Source organism: Mesoplodon bidens, assembly GCF_964165515.1.
Source record: "Mesoplodon bidens genome assembly, chromosome: 8".
NCBI classification, from domain to species: domain Eukaryota; kingdom Metazoa; phylum Chordata; class Mammalia; order Artiodactyla; family Ziphiidae; genus Mesoplodon; species Mesoplodon bidens.
Genome location: NC_138165.1, coordinates 79,090,494 through 79,113,084, shown reverse-complemented (window position 1 = coordinate 79,113,084; position 22,591 = coordinate 79,090,494). Strand labels below are relative to the sequence as shown.

General features: G+C 42.1%; 1 protein-coding gene across 9 annotated transcripts in view; it reads right to left on the bottom strand.

Annotated features, from left to right (window-relative positions):
- Nucleotides 1-22,591, bottom strand: part of LOC308622130 (CASP8 and FADD-like apoptosis regulator) — a 91,092-nt gene that overhangs the window by 28,913 nt on the left and 39,588 nt on the right. For 8 of the 9 annotated variants that reach the window (XM_081243271.1, XM_081243269.1, XM_081243275.1 and 5 more), the window contains 2 exons: nucleotides 16,916-17,426; nucleotides 14,828-14,908 (listed from right to left, as the gene is read on the bottom strand). In XM_081243271.1, the coding sequence (XP_081099397.1) occupies nucleotides 14,828-14,908; nucleotides 16,916-17,426 (592 nt within the window). Of the gene's footprint in view, nucleotides 1-490; nucleotides 936-14,827; nucleotides 14,909-16,915; nucleotides 17,427-22,591 lie in introns of those variants that run through there. The other variant, XM_081243278.1, reaches the window with a different exon arrangement.

Below are 22,591 nucleotides of genomic sequence, written 5' to 3'. Positions count from 1 at the left end.
TAATTACAGATACTATAAATTTTATTCTGGGCTCCTGTCTGAGTTTCTCAAATTTTATGAGTGAACGTATATTACTTTTATAGTTAGAAAAAGAAAAAAAATGTCATTTTTAATGTGAGCATCCATGGGGTCCTCCCTTCTAGTAGCTCTGTGATACTAGAAACAGTATGACGGCATTCCTGGAGACATCTTATTCTAACATCGTACATTTGTCTTGCAGTTTCCTGAAAATTCTGATCTCTAACTCTGGCAAGTCTGCCAGACTTTGTCTCCATTTATGGGCTAGCATATTTCTACCAGGAAAGGGCTGTGTTGGAGCCTTCCTGGGGCTTTCTAAGCTTTCTTTTTCCCTGGTACGGCTAGTAAATCCAGGCAGAAACAGTGCCATGGCTGACAATGTGAGATTTTGCAAGTTTCCAGGAAGTAAAGCAAGGGGAAAAAAAAGGCTGGCACCTGAGACCCCAGCAGAGAAATGGTGTTAATTACATACCTTCAGATCAAATTCCACTGATCCTCTGGAGGTAAAAAGTTCTCAGAAAATTTTCCTGAGAACAGAGCTTTAAAGAAATTAGAATCCTCTTCGTGCTCCAAGTCCAAGTGCCAAGAAAGCTCCCGTTTGCGCGGTTAAAAGAAGTCAAATTTGCCTTGGCTGAGCAAGTGAAATTGGTCGGTTAAGGGAATTTAAATTTGCCTTGGCTGAGCAAGTGAAATTGGTCGGTTAAGGGAATTTAAATTTGCCTTGGCTGAGCAAGTGAAATTGGTCGGTTAAGGGAATTTAAATTTGCCTTGGCTGAGCAAGTGAAATTGGTCGGTTAAGGGAATTTAAATTTGCCTTGGCTGAGCAAGTGAAATTGGTCGGTTAAGGGAATTTAAATTTGCCTTGGCTGAGCAAGTGAAATTGGTCGGTTAAGGGAACTCAAATTTGCCTGGCAGAGCAAGTGAAAACTCGGTCGGCCGATTTGGGAAACTTATGCTAATTGTGATGTCATCATTGACTCACTCGCCTTGCCTCCTCCCCTTTCCTGGGGTTAGGACAATGCTGACAAACAGCGTCTCCTAAAGGCAGATGCACAACCTTCCCACTGTAGAGCTCAGGACTTTCCCAGGTAAAGCCGAGGGCCCCAACAGAGGAATTCCTGGAAGGCACTAAGTGCTCTAGTGTTTCCCTGGGGTCACTCCCCTCGTAAGTTAAAAAGGGAAGTGTCGATTTTTCCTAACCATCTCCTTCCCCAAACACACTAACCTTTAAAATAAAACTCAAAATGTTCATGAGGGCTTCCCTGGTGGCGCAGTGGTTGGGAGTCCGCCTGCCAATGCAGGGGACACGGGTTCGAGCCCTGGCCCAGGAGGATCCCACATGCTGCGGAGCAGCTGAGCCCGTGCGCCACAGCTACTGAGCCTGCGCTCTAGAGTCCGTGAGACACAACTGCTGAAGCCCGCGCGCCTGGAGCCCGTGCTCTGCAACAAGAGAAGCCACTGCAATGAGAAACCTGCGCACCGCAACGAAGAGTGGCTCCCGCTCGCTGCAACTTAGAGAAAGCCCGTGCACAGCAAGGAAGACCCAACGCAGCCAAAAATAAATAAAATAAATTTCAAAGAAAAGCTGAACAACAACAACAAAAAATGTTCATGAAATAGTAGTCGGCCATCTTAACCCTTTCTCAAGTAAGTACATGTGCAAATAAACAACAAAAAAATTTAAGGCAAAAAAAAAAAAAAAAAAAGGAGGGGGCTGGACTCTAAGCCCATTTGGAAGTATTTGCAAGGAGCTGAGTTAACAGTAGGCAAAACTGGTGAAGTCTCTGCCCTTCCAGCACATTGAGTCCAGCAGGAAAAAGACTTCGAAGACATTATTTCACATAATAAAAACAATGCCTAACACTTGTATCCCAACTACCATGTGCCAGGTACTATTTACTCATTTAATCATCTCAACAACTCTCTAAAAAAATACTATTACTATGACCCCTCTTTTAAGACGTGAAAATTAAAACACAAAAGGTTAAGTAATTTGCCCAAGATCACATAGGGAGCTGGTGGGAGAGCCAAGATTTAAACCAATAAGTTTGGCTTTAAGTCACTACACTATAATTCAGCTAATTCAAATGCACAGAGCTGAAAGAAGTACAGAATCTTAGAAAGATATTTTATCTCTGAAAAATAAAGATTTATGGGGGACTTCCCTGGAGACTCACGCTCCCAGTGCAGGGGGCCCAGGTTAGATCCCTGGTCAGGGAACTAGATCCCACATGCATGCTGCAACTAAGAGTTGCTAAGGAGCCTGCCTGCCGCAACTAAGACCCGGTGCAACCAAATACATACATACACAGATACATAAATTTGGTCATGGAAAAAGTTATTTCTAAAAAAAAAAAAAGATTTATGATGCCTTATTAACAAATGTATTATAGTGCCATTTCCATATCCTAGGCATGAAATTCTGTGTTTAAGAAAGGCAAGCCCAGGTGGTTTTTTTTTTTTTTTTTCTAAACTCGTCCTCCTTCCCTCTTCTAAGAGCAGCTACAGCCTCTTAGTTTCACAGACAAAAATGCTACCAGAAAAGCCTGGAGGGAGGGCAGATACACTTTATTTTTTGCTCTTGCAAGGGCTCAGAACTGAATCAATCCGTAAAGAGACGAGAATAAACGCTATCTATATAAGGCAAAGTCGAGTGGGTGCTACCATATGAGAGTTAACGTTGTTTGACAGAGTGTAAACAGAAACTATTCCTAATCCTATGAATTTATCAGCTGCTCTTTGATTGTAGGCTGTGTCTACAATCTTGAAGGGGAGGGAAGGACAGTCTGAGAGAAGGAAAGCGAGTGGAGGAAGAATTGGAAGAATTTTGGACACAATCCAAATTCCTGAAAATACGGCATTCACCAACAACTCCCCACCCATTCTGAATTCTACCCATTCTGCAGTGTTTTGCCTCTAGTCTCGGGTTTACAGTACCTCGAGAGAGGACAATGATCAAATTCCGTTACACAGGTATTTGCGGAACACATACTACCCATCAGACGGATGCATCACTATATAGGACAAAAAAGTCCTGGCCCTCAAGGAATTTATGGTGCTTCTCTTCTTCCACTTAAAACATTAAAAAGGGAAGAGGCCAACCGATTCTTACACAACTGGAGTTCATTAGCCATATCCTATTCCTTCTGGGCTGTGAATTTCTTGAAAGAAAAGGGTGAGGTAAATATCTGATTTCTAAGCCATACAAGCAAAGTGAGCAACATTGAGTAGGAAAAACAGGTAAGAAAAATGTGAGCACAGGAAGATGAAGGAAAATAAAAGGAGAAGTGCTCCTGTGTGAGAGGTAACGAAAGAGGACAAGTTCGTTGTAGGTAGAGTTGGGTGGCTTTGCTGGGGGGAAATATCAGCAGTCAAATTCCTAATGCCTATTAATCTGTAGCCGAGCAGGCCCTGCAGGGGAAGAGCGGGTGGGGTGCGACAAGCCGGTAAAGAGGTAGAATTATGCTAGAGGAGCCACTGAAGAACGTACACCTTCCTTTGGGGTTTTGGTTGGGAGCCTGTTATTCAAACGGACACTACTGGACCTGAAACAGACCACATCGTGTGGTCTTTCCTGAAATGAGGATTTTTTTTAAAAACTGAAGTATACCTGACTTACATTATTATATTAGTTTTAGGTGCATAACATACTGATTCGATATTTTTATACATTACAAAATGAAACCACTAAATAAGGATATTTTCTAAATCTCATTGTTAGATGAGAGAACTGGCGATGAGTGAACGTGACAACCAAAAAAACCTTCCCTGAGGTCATTGCTCCCCTCTCCCACTCTCCCAATCTTCCAGGAAACCCTGAGCCTAGAGGCCCCTTTAGTTACCACAACAACTGAATTTAGCAGCCAAAGGACAAAATATCCTGTATGGCAGCGCTGCCAATAAAGATTCAATCTGAGTCATTTATGTAATGTTAAGTTTTCTAAGTGGCCGCATTAAAATTTAAAAAAGAAAAACATAGGAAATAAGAATAATTAATTTTAATAATTATTTTATTTGACCTGATATAGCCAAAATAATAAAAAAAAAAGAAAGACAAGCCCAAGTGGTGATGGTTGCACAACAATGTGACTATATTAATGCCACTGAATTGTACACCTGAAAATGGTTAAAATAGTAAATTTTATGTTATGTATATTTTACCACAAATTTTTTTAACGATAAGACAGACAAGCTCTAAGTGTTGCTCTTCTATTCATTTCTTCAATTATACATATTTTACTCCCTGGACCATCTGGGAAGCCAATTTGATGAAACTATCGCTTCTCCCCTTGTTCATAAAATACATGAACTTTTTCAACTTTCGTTCAATAATATTAAATATTTAGCAAGCTCTTCCTATGTGTAAAGCATGAACTCTCTAAGGTGTTATTATCCATATTCAATAGATGAGGAAATCAAAGTTCAGAGAGGAAAAGTATTTTGCCATCCTCCCCACCCTAGGAAGAGTTGGGAATTCAGGACTGACACCTAGGTCTCTCTAATTCCAAATCCTATGCTCTTGATCCCAAGGCTACTACTGCCACTAACTCCATATGAGGTAATGTAATTTCTGTAACTATTGGGCAGGGTGATGCTGCAGTGGGGCTCACCTAAGCCCCACAGGAGCCCCACAGAGCAAGGCAGGAATCCAGATGGTGATGCCTTGTAGGTATTTGAGCTAAGCCTGAAAGGCAGAAGTAGAATAGAGACACCAGAAGTAAAACTTAAACTTTTATCCTAGGACTCCCAGTACTCAAGGGAAACACTTGAATCAAGTTAAAGGGGGGGAGATTGTGTGCTATGTTATTTGCATTCGGCATTTCATACTTCCCATTCAGAACACAATTACTGAGGGCATCCTGATGGTGAGTTGATAGTAGTGTAGTGGAAAGAATAAACATTTCTTACAGCCTCTTTCCTGATTGGTTGCAGTCAACTTGGTCCATACGAAGAGCCAATGAAAACCTACCATGGCCCTGGTGACAGAGGGGAAATACCAGATGGTTCCTATTTAGTTCCACCTTGGGAGGGGGCGATGGTGTCAGTAATTGGCTTTCCTTTACATCCAGGGTCTGGTCCAAGTTCCCCCCCCTCAAAGTAAAAACTCGTGAACTAAAGAATGGACACAGTGATGGGGAAGATAAATGTAGTAGCTGGAAAAAACCTTGGTGCCCTGAAAGTTTCATTCCACCTCCTGTTCCTATGGTAGCAGGTTCTTTTGATTAGCTATCCCATCCCCAGCTTCTAGGACTCCCTCCCTTCCTCACTCCATACTTTTATTCACACACTTCAGACCGTCTCAGAACTAGTCTTACTCTAGGTATATGGGAGCATGATGAAGCTAAGTTCTAAAGGAGAATGCTTTTGGCGCTAAGGATCCCAGCAGAGGTCTCCAAATGGTGCACTGGCAGGAGACTATAGCTAGATGAGTAAAATGTGACCCTTTTTGTATTCATTGTACTACAGACTGATCTATTTTAAGACATTTTTTGGCCTTGCTGCACGGCATGTGGGATTTAGTTCCCCGACCAGGGATCGAACCCATGCCCCCTGAAGTGGAAGCGCGGAGTCGCAACCACTGGACCACCAGCGAAGTCCCCAGACTGATCTATTTTAACATGTCTCTTTCCTTAATAAAAAAGCAGTTAAAAAAAAAAAAGAGGTGAGAAACTTCCAATATTTAATGTAGAAAGGCTGGAAAATAGGGAAACACACAGAGTCATTTATAACCTATACTGTTAAATTTTTATCAAATCAATATGTTGTACACCATAAACTTACACAATGTTGTATATATGTCAATTATATCTCAAGTTTTTAAATTTTAGTGTATATCCTTCCACTTTTCTCTGTGTAATTATTTTTCAAAAATTGAAATATGCTGTACAGTTTGCTTTTTTCACTTAACAACACATATACCTTTTTTTTCATATCATTAAATAGTCTTTGACAACATGATGGTTAGTGGTTAGATGATATTCTCCTCCCTGGATATACCATATTTATTTAACTAATTTATAGTTATTGGACATTTAATTCATTTCCAATTTTTTATTATTGTGAACAGTGCTGCATTGAAGATTCTTACAAATAAATCTCTGAACGTATTTATAATGACCTCCTTAGGATTAAGCCCAATGCAGAATTAGCAAGCTAATCTTTAAATTCACTCTTCCCCACTCTGTGAACTCCAAAGGCCTTCCATCCCACTTTCTGATCCAGTTGACTTTGAAGCAAGAAGCCAGGGAATTCGGGGGTGACAAAACCTCAAATTTCCACACGATGGTGATATTTCCTAAAAGAGTCCAACAGACTAGCATTAGATTGGCTAGGGAACTAGGAGGATGTGGCTAAAGGGGTAAAATAGTTTTAGTGCTGCAAAAAAGAAAAAAGAAAGAATCAAAAGAGGCCGAATGGTCTTCCATTTAGAGGAGAGTTTGTCGTTTGAAAGAAGAAAAATAGAGAGAAGCCTGCTTTGGCCTTTGATTCAATAATTTTTCAAAAAGGCAGCACAAGACAGCCATGTTTATAAAAATTTACAATGAGGCAAGTGACATAAAATGTCCCTGATATCAATGTGTGCAAAAAGAGTCCAGTTAAGATGGCAGTATTCCCCAAATTGGTCTTCATATTCAGTGCAATCACTATCAAAATCCTCACTGCCCTTTTTTTTTTATGTTATTTATTTATTTTTCTGGCTGCGCCCCACGGCATGTGGGATCTTAGTTCCCTGACCACTGATTGAACCTTCGCCCACTGCAGTGGAAGCACAGAGTCTTAACCACTGGACCACTAGGGAGGTCCCCTCACTGCCCTTTTTACAGAAATTGACAGCTGATCCTAAAAGTCATGGACATGTAAGGGACTTGGGAGAGGCAAAATAATCTTGAGAAAGAACAACAAAGTTGGAACACTCACACTCTCCAATTTTAGAACTTACTACAAAGTACAGTAATCAAGACAATATGGTACTGCCATAAGGATAGACAGTTCCGTGGAATAGAATTGAAAGTCCAGAAATAAACCCTCACATTCACGGTCAGTTGATTTTCAACAAGGATGACAAACAATTCAATGGGGGAAAAATAGTCTTTTCAACAAATGGTGCAGGATATCCATTAGCAAAATAATGAGGTTGAACCCATAGTTCATACCATATACAAAAAATTACTCAAAATTGATCAAAGACTGAAATGTAAGGGTTTAAATCATAAAATCTTATAAGAAAATATAGGTGTAACTCTTCATAACCTTGGATTAGGCAATGGTTTCTTACATATGATGCCAAAAGCATAAGCAACAAAGAAGAAAACAGATCAATTGGACTTTATCAAAATATAAAGTTTTATGCTGGAAAGGATACTATACAAAAAATGAAAAGACAACCCACAGAATAGGTGACAAATTTTGCAGATCTTTATCTGATAAGAGACTAGTATCCAGGATATATAAACATACTAACAATTCAACAATAGAAAGACAATTTTTAAAGATTTTTTTTGATGTGGACTGTTCTTAAAGTCTTTATTGAATTTGTTACAATATTGCTTCTGTTTTATGTTTTGGTTTTTTTTTTTTTTTGGCTATGAGTCATGTGAGAGCATATCTCACCGACCAGGGATTAAACCTGCACCCCCTGCATTGGAAGGCGAAGTCTTAACCACTGAACTGCCAGGGAAGTCCCAAAAGACAATTTTTAAATGGGAAAGTACTGAATAGATGTTTCTTCAAAAACAATGTAAAAATGGCCAATACACACATGAAAAGATGCTCAATATCATTAGTTAGTAGGAAAATACAAATCATAACCACAATGAGATACTAATTCATGCCCACTAGGATGTTTATAATTAAAAAGACAAACAATAACAAGTGTTGGAGAGGATGTAGAGAAGTTGGAACCCTCATACCCTGCTAGTGGGAATGTAAAGTGGTATAGCCACTGTGAAAAACAGTTTGGCAGTCCTCAAAAAGGTAAACATAGAATTACCAGCAATTCAACTCTGACTTTATGAACCAACAATTCCAATTTTACGTCTATACCCAAGAGAACTGAAAACATATATCCACACAAAAACTTATACATGAATACATAGCAGCATCATTCATAATAGACAAAAAGTGGAAGCCATCTAAATGTCCATCAATTGATGGATACACAAAATGTGGTATATCCATACAATGAAATATTATTCAGGCATGAAGCAAAATGAAGTACTTACATATTATACAACATAGATAAACCTTGAAAACATTATGCTAAATGAAAGAAGTCAGAAGGCCGTGTATTGAATGATCTGTTTATATATGTGGTTTTGTGAAACCACAAAAATATAAAAGGAAATAAATGAGAGCATCATACATACTAAAAACTTAGGTCGGCTCAGGTGTTAACATTACATTTTTTAACAATACATACATACATTTTTAAACAATAATAAAAAAATTAAAATGATTGCCTAGGCAAATATTTATTTTAAACTTATAACATGCATAAACATAAAAAACACTTTAATCAAATAACAATGTACCAGTCAGACTAGGTTAGGTTAAAAGAAATATAAACCCCACATATTTTTATCTCACATAAATGTCCAGATGTAGGTAATCTAGGGTTGGTATGGTGACTCTGCTTCTTAATGTCTTCACCCAACAAGGGTCCTTCCTGTTCACCACTTGGTCATCCCCACAGTGTGGCTCTTATCCTCACAATTCAAGATGGCAGCTAGAGCTCCAGCCATCACATATGCAGTCTAGTCACTAAGACAGAAAAAGGGACAAAGGGGCGAAGGGCAAAAAACAGTTGCCTTTTAAGAAAAATTCTCAGCAACTGCCAAACAATACCACTGCTTACATATTATTTTCCAGGACTAGACACATGACCACATCTTGCTACAAGTTGAGGCTTGGACAGCTAGACTGTATTCTGTGAGGCTGTGTGCCCAGTTTCAAATTAAGACTTCTATTACTAGGGAAAAAGAGAATGGATATTTGGGACAGTGAGCAGGGTCTACCACACAGACAAATTGACAAGGCTGACCTCAAATTGTGACCTCTTGGTGGCATAAGTAACATGCTTAATCCTGAAAACTTGCTCCTAGAATATGGGAGAAGAGATTCCCATTTCAAACACTGCAGACAGAAAAAGCTGTCAAGTGACCCCTACCATGGCCTATTCATGGAAGAGGATGGAAGGCATTGGGGACTGGAATGAAACTGGGGTTGATGAGACAGTCCTCCTAACCAGTGGCCCAGAAAAGCAGCCCTGAGACCACGGGTCCTGCTACTGAAAAGAAGAGCTAGAGATGAGACAGAGAAGTGAAGGCAGAACTACAGGAAAGAGTAGTCTCTTCAGCACCAAAGAACCAGCGAGTCAAAAGTTGATAGAGGGACTTCCCTGGTGGTCCTGTGGTTAAGACTCTGTGCTCCCAATGTGGGGGACCTGAGTTTGATCCCTGGTCAGGGAACTAGATCCTGCATGCATGCCACAGCTAAAAATCCCTCATGCTGCAACTAAGACCTGGCACAGCCAAATAAATAAATAATTTTTTTTTTTTTTTAAGTTGGAGGAATGGGCTTCCCTGGTGGCGCAGTGGTTGAGAGTCCGCCTGCCGATGCAGGGGACACGGGTTCGTGCCCTGGTCCGGGAAGATCCCACATGCCGCGGAGCGGCTGGGCCCGTGAGCCATGGCCGCTGAGCCTGCGCGTCCGCAGCCTGTGCTCTGCAACGGGAGAGGCCACAACAGTGAGAGGCCCATGTAATGCAAAAAAAAAAAAAAAAAAAAAAAAAAAAAGTTGGAGGAATTACCTAGACTTTACTTTAGAAACCAGTATGCTTAAATATACAGAGATAGAAAAGCGGATTTGGAAAACAGAAAGAAAAGATACCAGCCACAGTTCTGTCATCCATACACCACTTTTGGAATATTTCTTTCCGGCCTTTTGTTTTCCTGTGAGACATATTTTTTGTTAGTTTTTGCTTTTTTTTTTTTGGCCACACCACACGGCATGTGGGATCTTCCCCAACCAGGGATTGAACCCATGTCCCCTGCATTGTAAGCGCACAGCCTTAACCAATGGACCTCCGGGGAAGGCCTGTTTTGCTTTAAACGTACTTAGCTATAAAAATAAAGGCTCTGTTTATGGCTTGAGTTTATATCCTAGGCTGGGGTGACCAAGGACAAGCTACTTAGCATCCCTTTTGTCACTTTCCCCATCTATAAAATGGGAAGAAATAATAATGAGGACAATAATACCTACCTCAAAGAGCTGTTTTGAGGATTAAATAATTCATGTAATGAGCTAAGAACAGCTTATGTAAGCCTTTATTATTTGTATATATAAGTTTAGCGGTTACATAAAATTCCAACCAGTGGACGTTTAATCATAACCATGCTCCTGTTACTAAACACTTGATGAATTTTCAGTTGGGGGCTATTATAAAGTTTTAAATATTTTAATACATTTATCTCTTTTATATTTAGGGCTATTACTTAAAGCAGTATCTTCAGAGTCTTCATGTAGATTTTAGAACATTTCATTTAAGCTGGGTTGTGGGTATGTATTCATTATATTGTTACCTAATATAATTCTCCTTTAGCATGCCTTAAATATTTCATTTAAAAACTATACTCAATGAAAAAGAATAAGGCACTTAGTAATCAAATTGCTCATATACACAAAAATGTCAAAGAAGTAGTTGTAGACTCCACTATTAAAGTGAGAAAAATAACTCACGAAATAACTTACATGAGAGCTGACTAAAAGACAGAGATGGGGGTCTTTACAGCTCTTCACAGGCACCTCCTGGCTTATCACTCACCATGGCTCACATTCTCTCTGCTCCAGCTAAAAGTTACACTCGTGGTTTTTAACATGCCTTACATTTCCCTTATCTGACCCTTCGTTTGCTTTGTTTCTTATCCCGCAATGTATTCTCTTCTCCACCTCAACCTGCCAAAATCCTACCAATTTTCAAGGTTTGATTCAACCTTTTCAGAATAACTCCTCCACAGTGTGCTATAATAGTAACAGCTATGTTCACATGGCATCACCGATGCAGTCATAAAAACTCTCATTGGGTATGATCATAAAGGCTCCCTCATCTCATCCTCAGAACAATTCTGCGAAGTAGGCAAGGGGAGGCAAGGCTTTATTCCTCCCATCTTGTTGGCCTGCTCCTGAAATCAGTCCCTCTTTACTCCACCCCATCCCCCTTGCCAGTGAGCAAAACACACAGGCAAACCCTTAGCACTCTTTTTCCTTGGCACCTGCGGGTTGACTGATGAATGGTATTAATAAAAATAATGTAATCTAAAGACAGAAAACGGACAAAAGTAAACAGAGAGCACAATATAATTTAATAAATATATTTTTTTTGTTTTTGTGTGTTTGTTTTGTTTTTGGTTTTTTTTGGAGGGGCACATGTGGGATCTTAGTTCTCTGACCAGGGACCAGAGATTGAACCTGAACCCCCTGTGGTGGAAGCGCGGAGTCTTAACTACTGGACTGCCACGGAAGTCCCAATAAATAATTGCTTTTTAAAAGAGAAGGAAAGAAAAGATGGTGATTTAACAGGCTCTGTATTTTCACTGTGTCCCTCAGATGCGATATGGAAAGCTATGTGGCCATGCTGCCTCTCTGCGGGGGAAAACGGTGGGGCTGGAAAGGTAGGGTAATGACTCTCACAAACAGCTGAGAGAGGAGTACGATGCCTTCCCTGGAATGCATGCTACATATCTTCCAAAGTTTGTTCTAATTTCTGAAGGACACCAGATCGTAAGGCTGGTTGTTAACATTCTAGACCTGGCACTACCAATGATTTTCTCTGAGATTTGGGAACAGCTCACTTAAAAGCTGTGTGCCTCAGTTTCTTCAATCATAAAATGGATGTTCTCATTCCTTTTGGCATACATTATGGTTAACTACTCCCCAGGGAAGCTCCATGCCCCATTTTCCCCTAAAAGAACCCCAGCTTTTGGAGACCATGTGCCCAAGGGAGCTGAAGCCACTGAACCCCAGTCCCAGGGGACTGAGTCTGGGCTGGTATAAACCAACCATGGTAATCCCATTCCCTCTGCCAATGGTCGGTTTAAGGAAGAACATATCATGTGATTCTAGCCAATGAGAAGTGAGGGAAGGGAACTCTTGGGGAGGAGAGCTTCTGCGAAATTTTTCCTTTGATCTTAAGAAGCCACACAAGGAAGAGATGTTTTCCCTTGTGTGTTTGGGTATGATACTTGGACCTGTGGCCCTCTTGTGACCTTTAGATGACAAATTTGATAATAAAAGCCCAAACACTGAGACTACAGAGAGGAAAGGTGGAAAGCATCAAACCCTTGAGGACATTGTTGAGCCAATGAATTAACCAAGCCAGCAACTACACCCCCTACCTCTGAACCTGTTGCTTAATAAGAGTAAACAAATTTTTAAAAAACTTTTTGTTTTAAGTTAGGTGTTCTGTTACTTGCATCTAAAACATTTTGAATGATATGATTGTGTTTTTCAAATCTTTTTTTCCCCATTTTACTGAGAAATAATTGATATACATCACTGTATGAGTTTAAGGTATACAAGGTGATAATTACATATATTGTGAAATGATTACCACAATAGGGTCAGCTAACATTCACTGTCTCATATGTATACACTAAAAAGAAAAGAAAAAAGGAAAAAAATTTTTCTCCTTGTGATGAGAACCCTTAGGACTTACTCTCTTAACAAATTCCCTATGTGTCACACGGCATGTTACCTTTAGTCATCATGTTGTACATTATACCCCTAGTACTTATTTATCTTACAACTGGAAGTTTGTCCCCTTTTCTTTTTGTAAATTTTTAATTTATTTTTAATTATTGGAATGAACATCATTTGATGTGAATTTTTGAGAGATTATAGCTGTCAGGTGTCATTATATTATTTATTGAAAACCGAATGTCACAATATGCCATATCCTAAACTTTAATTCTTCACTGTCAATCACACTTATACACTAAACCTGCTTGCATTCCATCCATCACACCCGTCTTGTAGGTCTTATTATTTTATATCACACAGCTGTCATTTGTTCTCTCTCATTCCATTTCTAAAGCCTTTCTTCCATCTCTGGTTTACCTCTACCATATTCTCTATCAATCTCACAGGTTAAAGCTCATAGGATTACAGACTGTAGCTGCTCCTAAACCCTCTCTAACTAAAAATCTCATATTCATCATGTTCAGTTTTTGTGAAACATAGCTTAGGTGTGGGAGAAATCAGGGCCTACAACAAGAATCTGATATTTCAGCCTAACATTGGACTATGCACTGCAGGTGCTTACCCGTGCTTAGAGCAGTCTTTTTTTTTTCTTTTTTTTGGAAGTTTGTGCCTTTTGACCACCTTCCTCCAATTACTCCCTTCCCCCACCTCCGGTTACCACTGCCTAATCTCTTTTTCTATGAGTTTGTTTTGTTTTGTTTATGTTTTTGTTTTGTAGATTCCACATATAAAGGAGAGCATATAATGCTGGTATTTGTCTTTTATTTCACTTAGCATAGTGACTTCTAGGTCCCTCTTATTTTTATATTTAATGCAAATACAAGTTACCTTAATAATATATAAAAATACATAAAACTAAAAAGTAATATAAATAAATACTATGCGTCAGCTTTATGTTTTCAGTTTTTTGTGAGTCAAAGAAGATACATGACATTTTTCAAGAGGGGTGGTGATCCCATTCCCGAGGTAAAAGAAAGGTGCAATTCCCATCCATGATAGGAAACAGAATATGGAAAATGCCTGTCACCCAGTCAGGATGGGACAGAGAAGGATGCAAAAGCTGCCAGGTCATTAAGATCCCTCACAAACAGCTTCCCTCTGTAATAATTAACACAGGGTTCTGGTTCATGAGTCCAAGCATATACATTGTTCCTGCTGGTGCCCCCAGCAATGTGAAATTCAAAGACACCCTCGGGAGTCCCACATTCATTAACACAAGGATAGAAAATTACCTTTAAAGTAGAAATAAGTGTGTGAAGTGTCTGAAAAGTGTTCCTTTCATACTTTTCAGCTTTTGTTGGGTGATCATGTCAAAACACATATAAACATACCCCCACAGATACATACCACTTAAAAACCAACTTAAAAATATATAAATAAGTTTTTTTTTTAACTTCAAGTGATTGTTTTTGGCCATGCCTCAGCATGTGGGATCTTAGTTCCCAATCAGGGATTGAACTCATTCCCCCTGCAGTGGAAGCACGGAGTCTTAACCACTGGCCCACCAGGGAAGTCCTTTTAAATAATATTTTAAACAATCATATTCTTGTAGGTCATGCTTTCAAATCCAAGGAGGAAAGGTATACTGATTACTGTAGAATGCCATGTGAGTCCTAGACAGAGAAGCAACCTCAGATCAGAAAGCCACTGTTTTAAATTGAATGTTTGTGTCCACCCCCAGATTCATAGGTTGAAATCCTGTCCCCCAATATGATAGTATGAGATGGTGGGGCCTTTGGGAGGTGATTAGTTGATGACAGGGCAGCCCTTATGAATAAGATCAGTGTCCTTATAAGAAGAGACACAAGACAGCCTGCTTTCTCTCTGTTCTCTTTGCCGTGTGAAGATCCAACAGGAGGGTCATCTGCCAACCTGGAGGCGGGATCTACAAGCACCTTGATCTTGGACTTCCCAGTCACTAGAACTGTGAGAAATAAATGTTTGTCTTTCTGGCTAGTGATGGAGACTGCAAAGCTAAGAAGGGCCTTTGGCTTTTCATTGGCAAGAGAGGATGAGTTTCTTTCTCAGAGTGTGCTGCAGCCAGACACAGTACCTCTCCTTAGCAGACACTCTGCTGTTCCAATCATACACCTTGCTGTTGAGCTCAATGTGGAGTTCCAGGAGTGAGTGTTTTCTGGAGGGAATGAGAAAGGCAAAAATTAATCCCACGCAAATATCAACGAGGAGGCAGATTAGCATTAGGTTGAAATCAGCTAACAGATATGAAAGTGCTTTAAAATTGTTCCTGTCTAAATATTCTACAAGCTGCTTAGCAAGTGATCCAAACAGGTTTGCAGCACTCTGACCCAATGACCACAGTCCCCACCCACAGGGGCAACTGAGTTTTAGTCTGGGTACACACCAGCCAGACGATAACCCATCTGGATCATCTATGCAAATGCAGGATGGATGTAAAAGGCCAATAATACCGTTGGCCCGTGGTGTATGTACCTTGGAAGGCTGAGCTGCCCCTGCTCTAGCCCTCCCTTTACTGCTGTGCCATCCCTGAGGAGGCTAGGGGTCCCAGGCCCTGAGATTTATTCCTGGGGTCCCCCAAGCTACAACAGATGCCTTTCACAGGTGACTCAGAGAAATTCTAAATTGTGATTAGGGGGCAACAGAGAAGGGACAGCTAATCTTACATGTGAGGTACACTGAGGCTTCCCTCATCCTAAATGGACACCAACGTTTCCCTTAGAAAAGTATCTTTGCCAATAAACATCAAAAATGTCTAAGTTACAAAGACTTGCAGACCTGTATAGCCAGGTACCATTTTTCACCTATCAACCTCAAGACTTGGGGAAATAAACGAGCACACAGTATCAGTGAGATTTCAGGGATGCAGACTCTCTCATAAAAGCTGATCTATGGGAATTCCCTGGGGTCCAGTGGTTAGGACTCAGCGCTCTCACTCCCAGAGGCCCGGGCTCAATCCTTGGTCCGGGAACTAAAGTCCTGCAAGCTGCGTGGTGTGGTCAAAAAACAAAAAGTTGGTCTAACTGTCCTAGAGGACAATCTGATGAGATGCATCAGAGGCTTTAAAAATGCTTGTCATTCAACACAGTAATTCCACTTCTGGGAATGTTCCCTTCAAGAAAACAATTAAGAATAAGCACAAATACTGAGCTACAAAGATGTTGAACACTTTCTTTTTTGTGAAAGCAAAACATTGCCCAATAACTAAAGACTGGCCAAGTAAATTATGCTATAGCCATATTAGGGACTGCTCTGCAGACATTAAAATGATACTATAGGGACTTCCCTGGTGGCGCAGTGGTTAAGAATCTGCCTGCCAATGCAGGGCACATGGTTCGAGCCCTGGTCCGGGAAGACCCCACATGTCGTGGAGCAACAAAACCTGTGCACAACTACTGCGCCTGCGCTCTAGAGCCCGCAAGCCACAACTACTGAGCCCGCGTGCCACAACTACTGAAGCCCGCATGCCTAGAGCCGGTACTCCACAACAAGAGAAACCCGCACAATGAGTAGCTCCCGCTCGCTGCAACCAGAGAAAAAGCCTGCACGCGGCAACGAAGACCCAACTCAGCCAAAAATAAATAAATAAATAAATAAATAAATAAATATTTAAACAAATAAATAAAATAAAATGATGCCATAAAAATGTGATTCCTGACATGTAAAAATATACTGTTGCACAAACTAAAAGCAGGTTATAAAGTAACAGTAAATTATGATTTCATTTTGGCTTAAAAAACATCTTTATATATGATTGCATCGGTATCCAAAAAAGATCTGGAAGGCAACACACCAAGGTCTGGTTAACAGATTAGTTCTAATAAGTAGGATTATAACTGCTTGTTATGTTCTGCTTTCAGCATCTATATCTCATGGTCTATGTTCAGTAAGGAGTATGTATTGCTTTTGTAATAAGAAAAAAAATTTTCTTAATTTTGAAGAAAAATATCCAAACCACAAGCTGACTACTATATGACCTTCTGAAGTACAAAGCATTCATAAACTGTGCAGAGTCTATATCATACTCCTAAGGCAACCCCAACAAGGAACGAAACATCCCTCCCCCTGAAGAAAAGGGCATCAAATATGGCACAGTGGCACTTCCACCCTGGTAGCAGAAAATAAACAACTGGGGCCAGGATCCGCTACAGCTTGGGTGGTTCACCTTTCTTTCCCCAGTTTCTGGGAGAGGCACTTCAGGTACAATGACGGTGAAGGGGAGGACCGCTCCAGCAGGGACACGTCCGCTTTGCACAGGCTCCAGAAGAAGTCAGCTTCTCGGTGAATCATGCAGGCCCCGGGCTGCCTGGCCTTGGATTCTGCGCTTTTCACTGATGGCCTATCCACCTCCAGGAAGCTGCTGTCCTCTAGCTGGCCCTCTGGTGTCACATAATTCTGAATAAAAAAGACCTTTGGCTTCCCTGAGAGAGAGGGGCATGCATCTGCCATGAACATCCTTCTGATATGATCCAAAGGGACCCCTGAGCGAGTCTGATCCACGCCAAACACGCTCTGGGAGCCCCCTCGGCTCACCAGGATACACACGAAGCTGTCGTAGTCTTGATGTTGGGTCATGTGCGCAACTTGGCCAAGAATGTGCATTATATTTTCCACAGTGAGATGTAAGAAACGCTTGACTTCATAGCCCAGGGAAGTGAAGGTTTCCTCAAGAATGTCTGGAAAAAACAAACAAACATGAAAAACAACACAGGAGGGACTTCCCTGGTGGCGCAGTGGTTAAGAATCCACCTGCCAATGCACGGGACATGGGTTCGCGCCCTGGTCCGGGAAGATCCCACATGCCGCGGATCAACTAAGCCCGTGCGCCACAACTACTGAGCCTGCACTCTAGAGCCTGCAAGCCACAACTACTGAAGCCCATGCGCCTAGAGCCCGTGCTCCGCAACAAGAGAAGCCACCGCCATGAAAAGCCCGCGCGCCACAACAAAGAGTGGCCCCTGCTCGCTGCAACTGGAGAAAGCCCGCGCGCAGCAAAAAAGACCCAACGCGGCCAAAAATTAAAAAAAAAAAACACACACACAGGAGTAAGAAACGCTCAAGAGACACTAGGTAGCAATCCTAAACATGGTCTAATCTCCATTACTTGTCTGTTTCTGCTATTGTGTCATAGTTTGAGGCTTTAAAGGACCTAAGAACGGGGCAGGAGGGATAGAATCAGCCTAAAACATGAAATATGTGACTTTCATGTCCCAGGTTCCCAGTTTTGGTCCGTCCCCTGTTATTCCACTTCCCCTGCCTGAGGCCACCACTGCATCTGGCCACGGGCAGAGACTGAGCCCCCCTCTAGTCTAAACGAACCAGGAGAGGAAAAATACTTTTTCCTTTCAACCAAAACAAAGTTGGGGATTGTTCAAAGGGCTCTTTCTTACAATAACTCACAAGTTCATAGGAATGGGTGCATTTGCAGCATGCAGATCCAAACCTAGATCCAATGGCCACAGAAAGGGTGACCCAGGTCATGAGTTCCCTCACCTCCACATGCTGTGAGCTGATCCGGAGGCCCCTGGATCTAAGCTGGGACCATTCCCAGACTCCTCAGCTCCTCTCATGACCTACTTCCCAGTGTAGCCTTTGACTAAGCAAGGGGGTGCCCTTGGCCAAGACGCCCTACAGCAGCGGTCACCAACCTTTTTGGCACCAGGGAACGGTTTCATGGAAGACAGTTTTTCCACAGACTGGGGGTGGGGTGGGGTGAAGTTTCGGGACGATTCAAGTGCTTTCCACTTATTGTGCACTTTATTTCAATTATTATTACATTGTAATATATAACAAAATAATTCTACAACTCACCATAATGCAGAATCAGTGGGAGCCCTGAGCTTGTTTTCCTGAAACTAGATGGTCCCATCTGGGGGTGATGGGAGACAGTGACACCCAAAGTGTGTTGTTTATGTCCAGTCTACTCCGTAATCTCATTTTGGTTGCTGTCACTGCAGAAAACCCTGCTTCACAAAGATAGGATGTTGGAAATGAAAGCAGGCTTTTCCGTGCTTTTGTGGCAATCTCAGGATATTCCGCCTTGACTTTAATCCAAAGGGTATGGAGATTTGAAGTTGTCTCAAACATACTTTTAAGGCCACCATCATTTGTGATCTCAAGCAATTGATCCTCTTCTAGCGCGGACAAAGTCGATTCACCCAGCTTATTCACAAATGGGTTGCAGATCCATTCCTTCCCAGTTCGGGGGTCTTTTGTGGTTGGGAAGTAATGCTCAAACTCTTTTGAAAGCTGAGATAGGTGCACCAGCTGGGAGAAAGAAGGCCCTAGTTCAGTCTCTTTCAAAATCTCTGCTAATGTTTGAAACATGTCAAAAATCCCAATGTTCACTCGTCACCCCCGTAATTCCGGTTTGGCTTTGAATGCAGCCACTTTATCTGCCGACTTGAACACAGTTGCCATTCTCCCCTGAAGTGAGAGACTGAGTTCGTTGAGCAGGTTGAATGTGTCACACAAGCAAGCAAGTTTTGCGACCCATTCTGTGTCACTGAAATGTGCTGCCAGTGGTGACTGTTTTTCTACAAGAAATCCCTGGAGCGGCTCTCGTAACTCAAAAACTCTGGCCGGTGATCTACCTCTAGAAAGCCATCTCACTTCTGTGTATAAGAGAAGATGTGTGTGCTCTGTGTCCATCTCCTCACAGAGGGGCACGAACAGATGTGAGTTAAGGGCATGTACTTTAATGTCGTTGATAATTTTAACCATGTCCTGCAAAACATTGTTAAGTTCAGGTACCATTTTTCGGCTAGCCAGCATTTTGCTATGGACACACATTCAGAAGCGACCTCTTTGACCCGTAGTGAAACCAGAAAGCCATCCAGTCATGGCAGCCGCTCCATCTGTGCATATACCAACACAAAATGACCAGTTCCGTTTTCCTGATATGTAATCATTCAAAGACTTGAATAGTTCTGCAGCTGTGGTGTTGGTTGGCAACAAAAGTGCACATAACATATCCTCATGTACATCCTCCTGAAAAATATATTGCACAAAAACAAGCATTGTTGCCTTGTTGTCAGCATCGGTAGACTCGTCGACCTGGATTGAGTACCACGGTGACTCATTAATCCTCTCTAACAATTGTGTCTCAATATCCTCTGCTATTTCATTAATTCATCTAGTTATGGTGCTAGCCGAAAGAAGAACACGTACCACCTTTTGAACTGCAGCCTCTGCTAAAAGTTCATGACAAATGTCCTGAGCAGCAGGCAGGATCAGATCTTCACCAGTAGCAAAGGACTTCTTAGCTTTAGCAATGCAGTTAGCCACTAAGAATGATGCTCTCAATGCAGACACATTTGATGAAGTGGTAGCCTTCAATGATTGTTTCTGTTCTTCGTGTTCACGTTTTTTTCTTTTGAAAAACTCCAAAGGCTTGTCGTTTTGTTTGTTTTTTTAAATAAATTTATTTATTTATTTATTTTTGGCTGCGTTGGGTCTCCGTTGCTGCGAACGGGCTTTCTCTAGTTGCAGCGAGAGGCGGCTACTCTTCATTTTGGTGCGCAGGCTTTTCTTGTTGCAGAGCAGGGGCTCTAGGCGCGCAGGCTCGGTAGTTGTGGCTCGCAGGCTCTAGAGCGCAGGCTCCGTAGTTGTGGGCTTAGTTGCTCCGCGGCACGTGGGATCTTCCCAGGCCAGGGCTCGAACCCGTGTCCCCTGCATTGGAAGGCGTGTTCTTAACCACTGCACCACCAGGGAAGTCCCCAAAGGCTTGTCTTTTAATGCAGGGTGCTTGGTCTCCATGTAGTGAAGCAGTTTTGAAGGTTTCACGGCTCCGTCGGATAGCCAGTCGCCACAAATTATACAAAGCAGCCTTCGAGAATGTGAATCACCTGTTGCAACGAGCCCATAATTTAAGTAGGACTCTTGGTATTTCCTTTAAAATGAAGCTTTCTTAGGGTCTTCTGCTGTCTCATCATTAGGTCTTTCCCTCTTTTCTTTTCTTTTTTTTTAAATTAATTATTTATTTTTGGCTGTGTTGGGTCTTCGTTTCTGTGCGAGGCTTTCTCTAGTTGCGGCAAGCGGGGGCCACTCTTCATCGCGGTGCGCGGGCCTCTCATTGTCGCAGCCTCTCTTGTTGCAGAGCACAGGCTCCAGACGCGCAGGCTCAGTAGTCGTGGCTCATGGGCCCAGTTGCTCCGCGGCACGTGGGATCTTCCTGGACCAGGGCCTGAACCCGTGTCCCCTGCATTGGCAGGCAGATTCTCAACCACTGCGCCACGAGGGAAGCCCTCCCTCTTTTCAAAGAAGCTCTCCAGCACTGTTTGTTTTTTACCTATTTTGGCTCGGGTTAGCTTGCGGGCTTACCAAAACTGTGACTGAGACAAGTGCACAGTGCGGGAAAGAGGTGTGGACGGAAATGGTCAATAAACTAATGGGTGGGCCACGCGTGGACTAAAGTAAGTGTTGAATTCTGACTTAAAGCCTGCCACCAGATGCACCTTAACTGTCACTTGCCACTCACTGATAGGGTTTTGATATGAGTCTGAAAGCAATTGATTTAACATGGTCACTGTGCAGTCAAACCTCTCTGCTAATGATAATCTGTACTTGCAGCTGCTCCTCAGCGCTAGCTTCACTGCCTCAGCTCCACCTCAGGTCATCAGGCATTAGATTCTCATAAGGAGCGCGCAACCTACATCCCTCGCATGCGCAGTTCACAGTAGGGCTCACGCTCCTATGAGAATCTAATGCCGCCACTGATCTGACAGGAGGAGGAGCTCAGGCGGTTATGCGAGCGATGGGGAGTGACTGTAAATACAGCTGAAGCTTCGCTTGCTCACCCGTCACTCACCTCCTGCTGTGTGGCCCTGGACCGGTACCAGTCAGTGGTTGGAGGGTTGGGGACTCCTGCCCTACAGGGCCCCCAGAGATTCTTCTCCTAGTTTCCAGGAATCCTGGGTTGACTTTGCCTCGAGAAGCGGTGTAAGGCAGTGGAAAAAGCAGACAAGCCTGCCTTCTAACACTGACCTCACCACACCTATAGGCTGCATTGCTTTAAGGAAGTGGGACTCCCTAGCTTTAAGTGGAAGTGAAGATACCCACCCTATGAGGATGCTGTCTTCACAGACATGAGATAATACAAATAAAGCTCCTGGTGCTCAATAAAAATATTCCCTGTTCTCTTTTTTAAAATCTTTGTGTTCATCTTCTAGAAGTTTCTATGGCCTTGGAACCCTAGAAATCCTACCCACCTACTTTGTTCCCATCTGCTCCGTTTGCCTTCATTGGAGAAGTAGGTACCGAATTGTTTCATCTTTCTAATAGCAAAGAGAGACATCTTTCTCTTCCTCATTCAAAAAGTCCACAACCTTTTGAGGTACCCATTAATTTTCTACTCCTTGTCTGAGGGATGCCTCCAGTTCTTAGTCCATTTTCAGAGCAGAAAAACCATTCTGTCCTAAGCCCAGAGGCTAAACAAGAATCTCCTAATTCAGGTTGTCATCCAAACTATTAGCCACTTCTCTGGATTTGCTTCCCTGTCTCAGGACTATGTACCCACTTCTGTTCCTCCCCTGGGGTATGACCTTCCAGAAGCCTACGACTGCATTCACCCCAAACCAAACAACATGGTAGTAATCAGAGTACCTATAACTTCCACCAAGGAACAGAGGGGTCCTATCTCATACCAGTTTAGGCATCACACAAAGGGGTCAAGGGGAGATAAATCACTGAAGGTACATATAACAGTTTACTACAAATTCCCAATTCTCGACATTAAATGGGAACAATATGAAGTACGGAGAGACAAATAATTCAGAGACTCACAGCTTCAACCAACAGTTTCAACTGTCTTCTCTTGCCAACTTGACCAACCACTAATAAA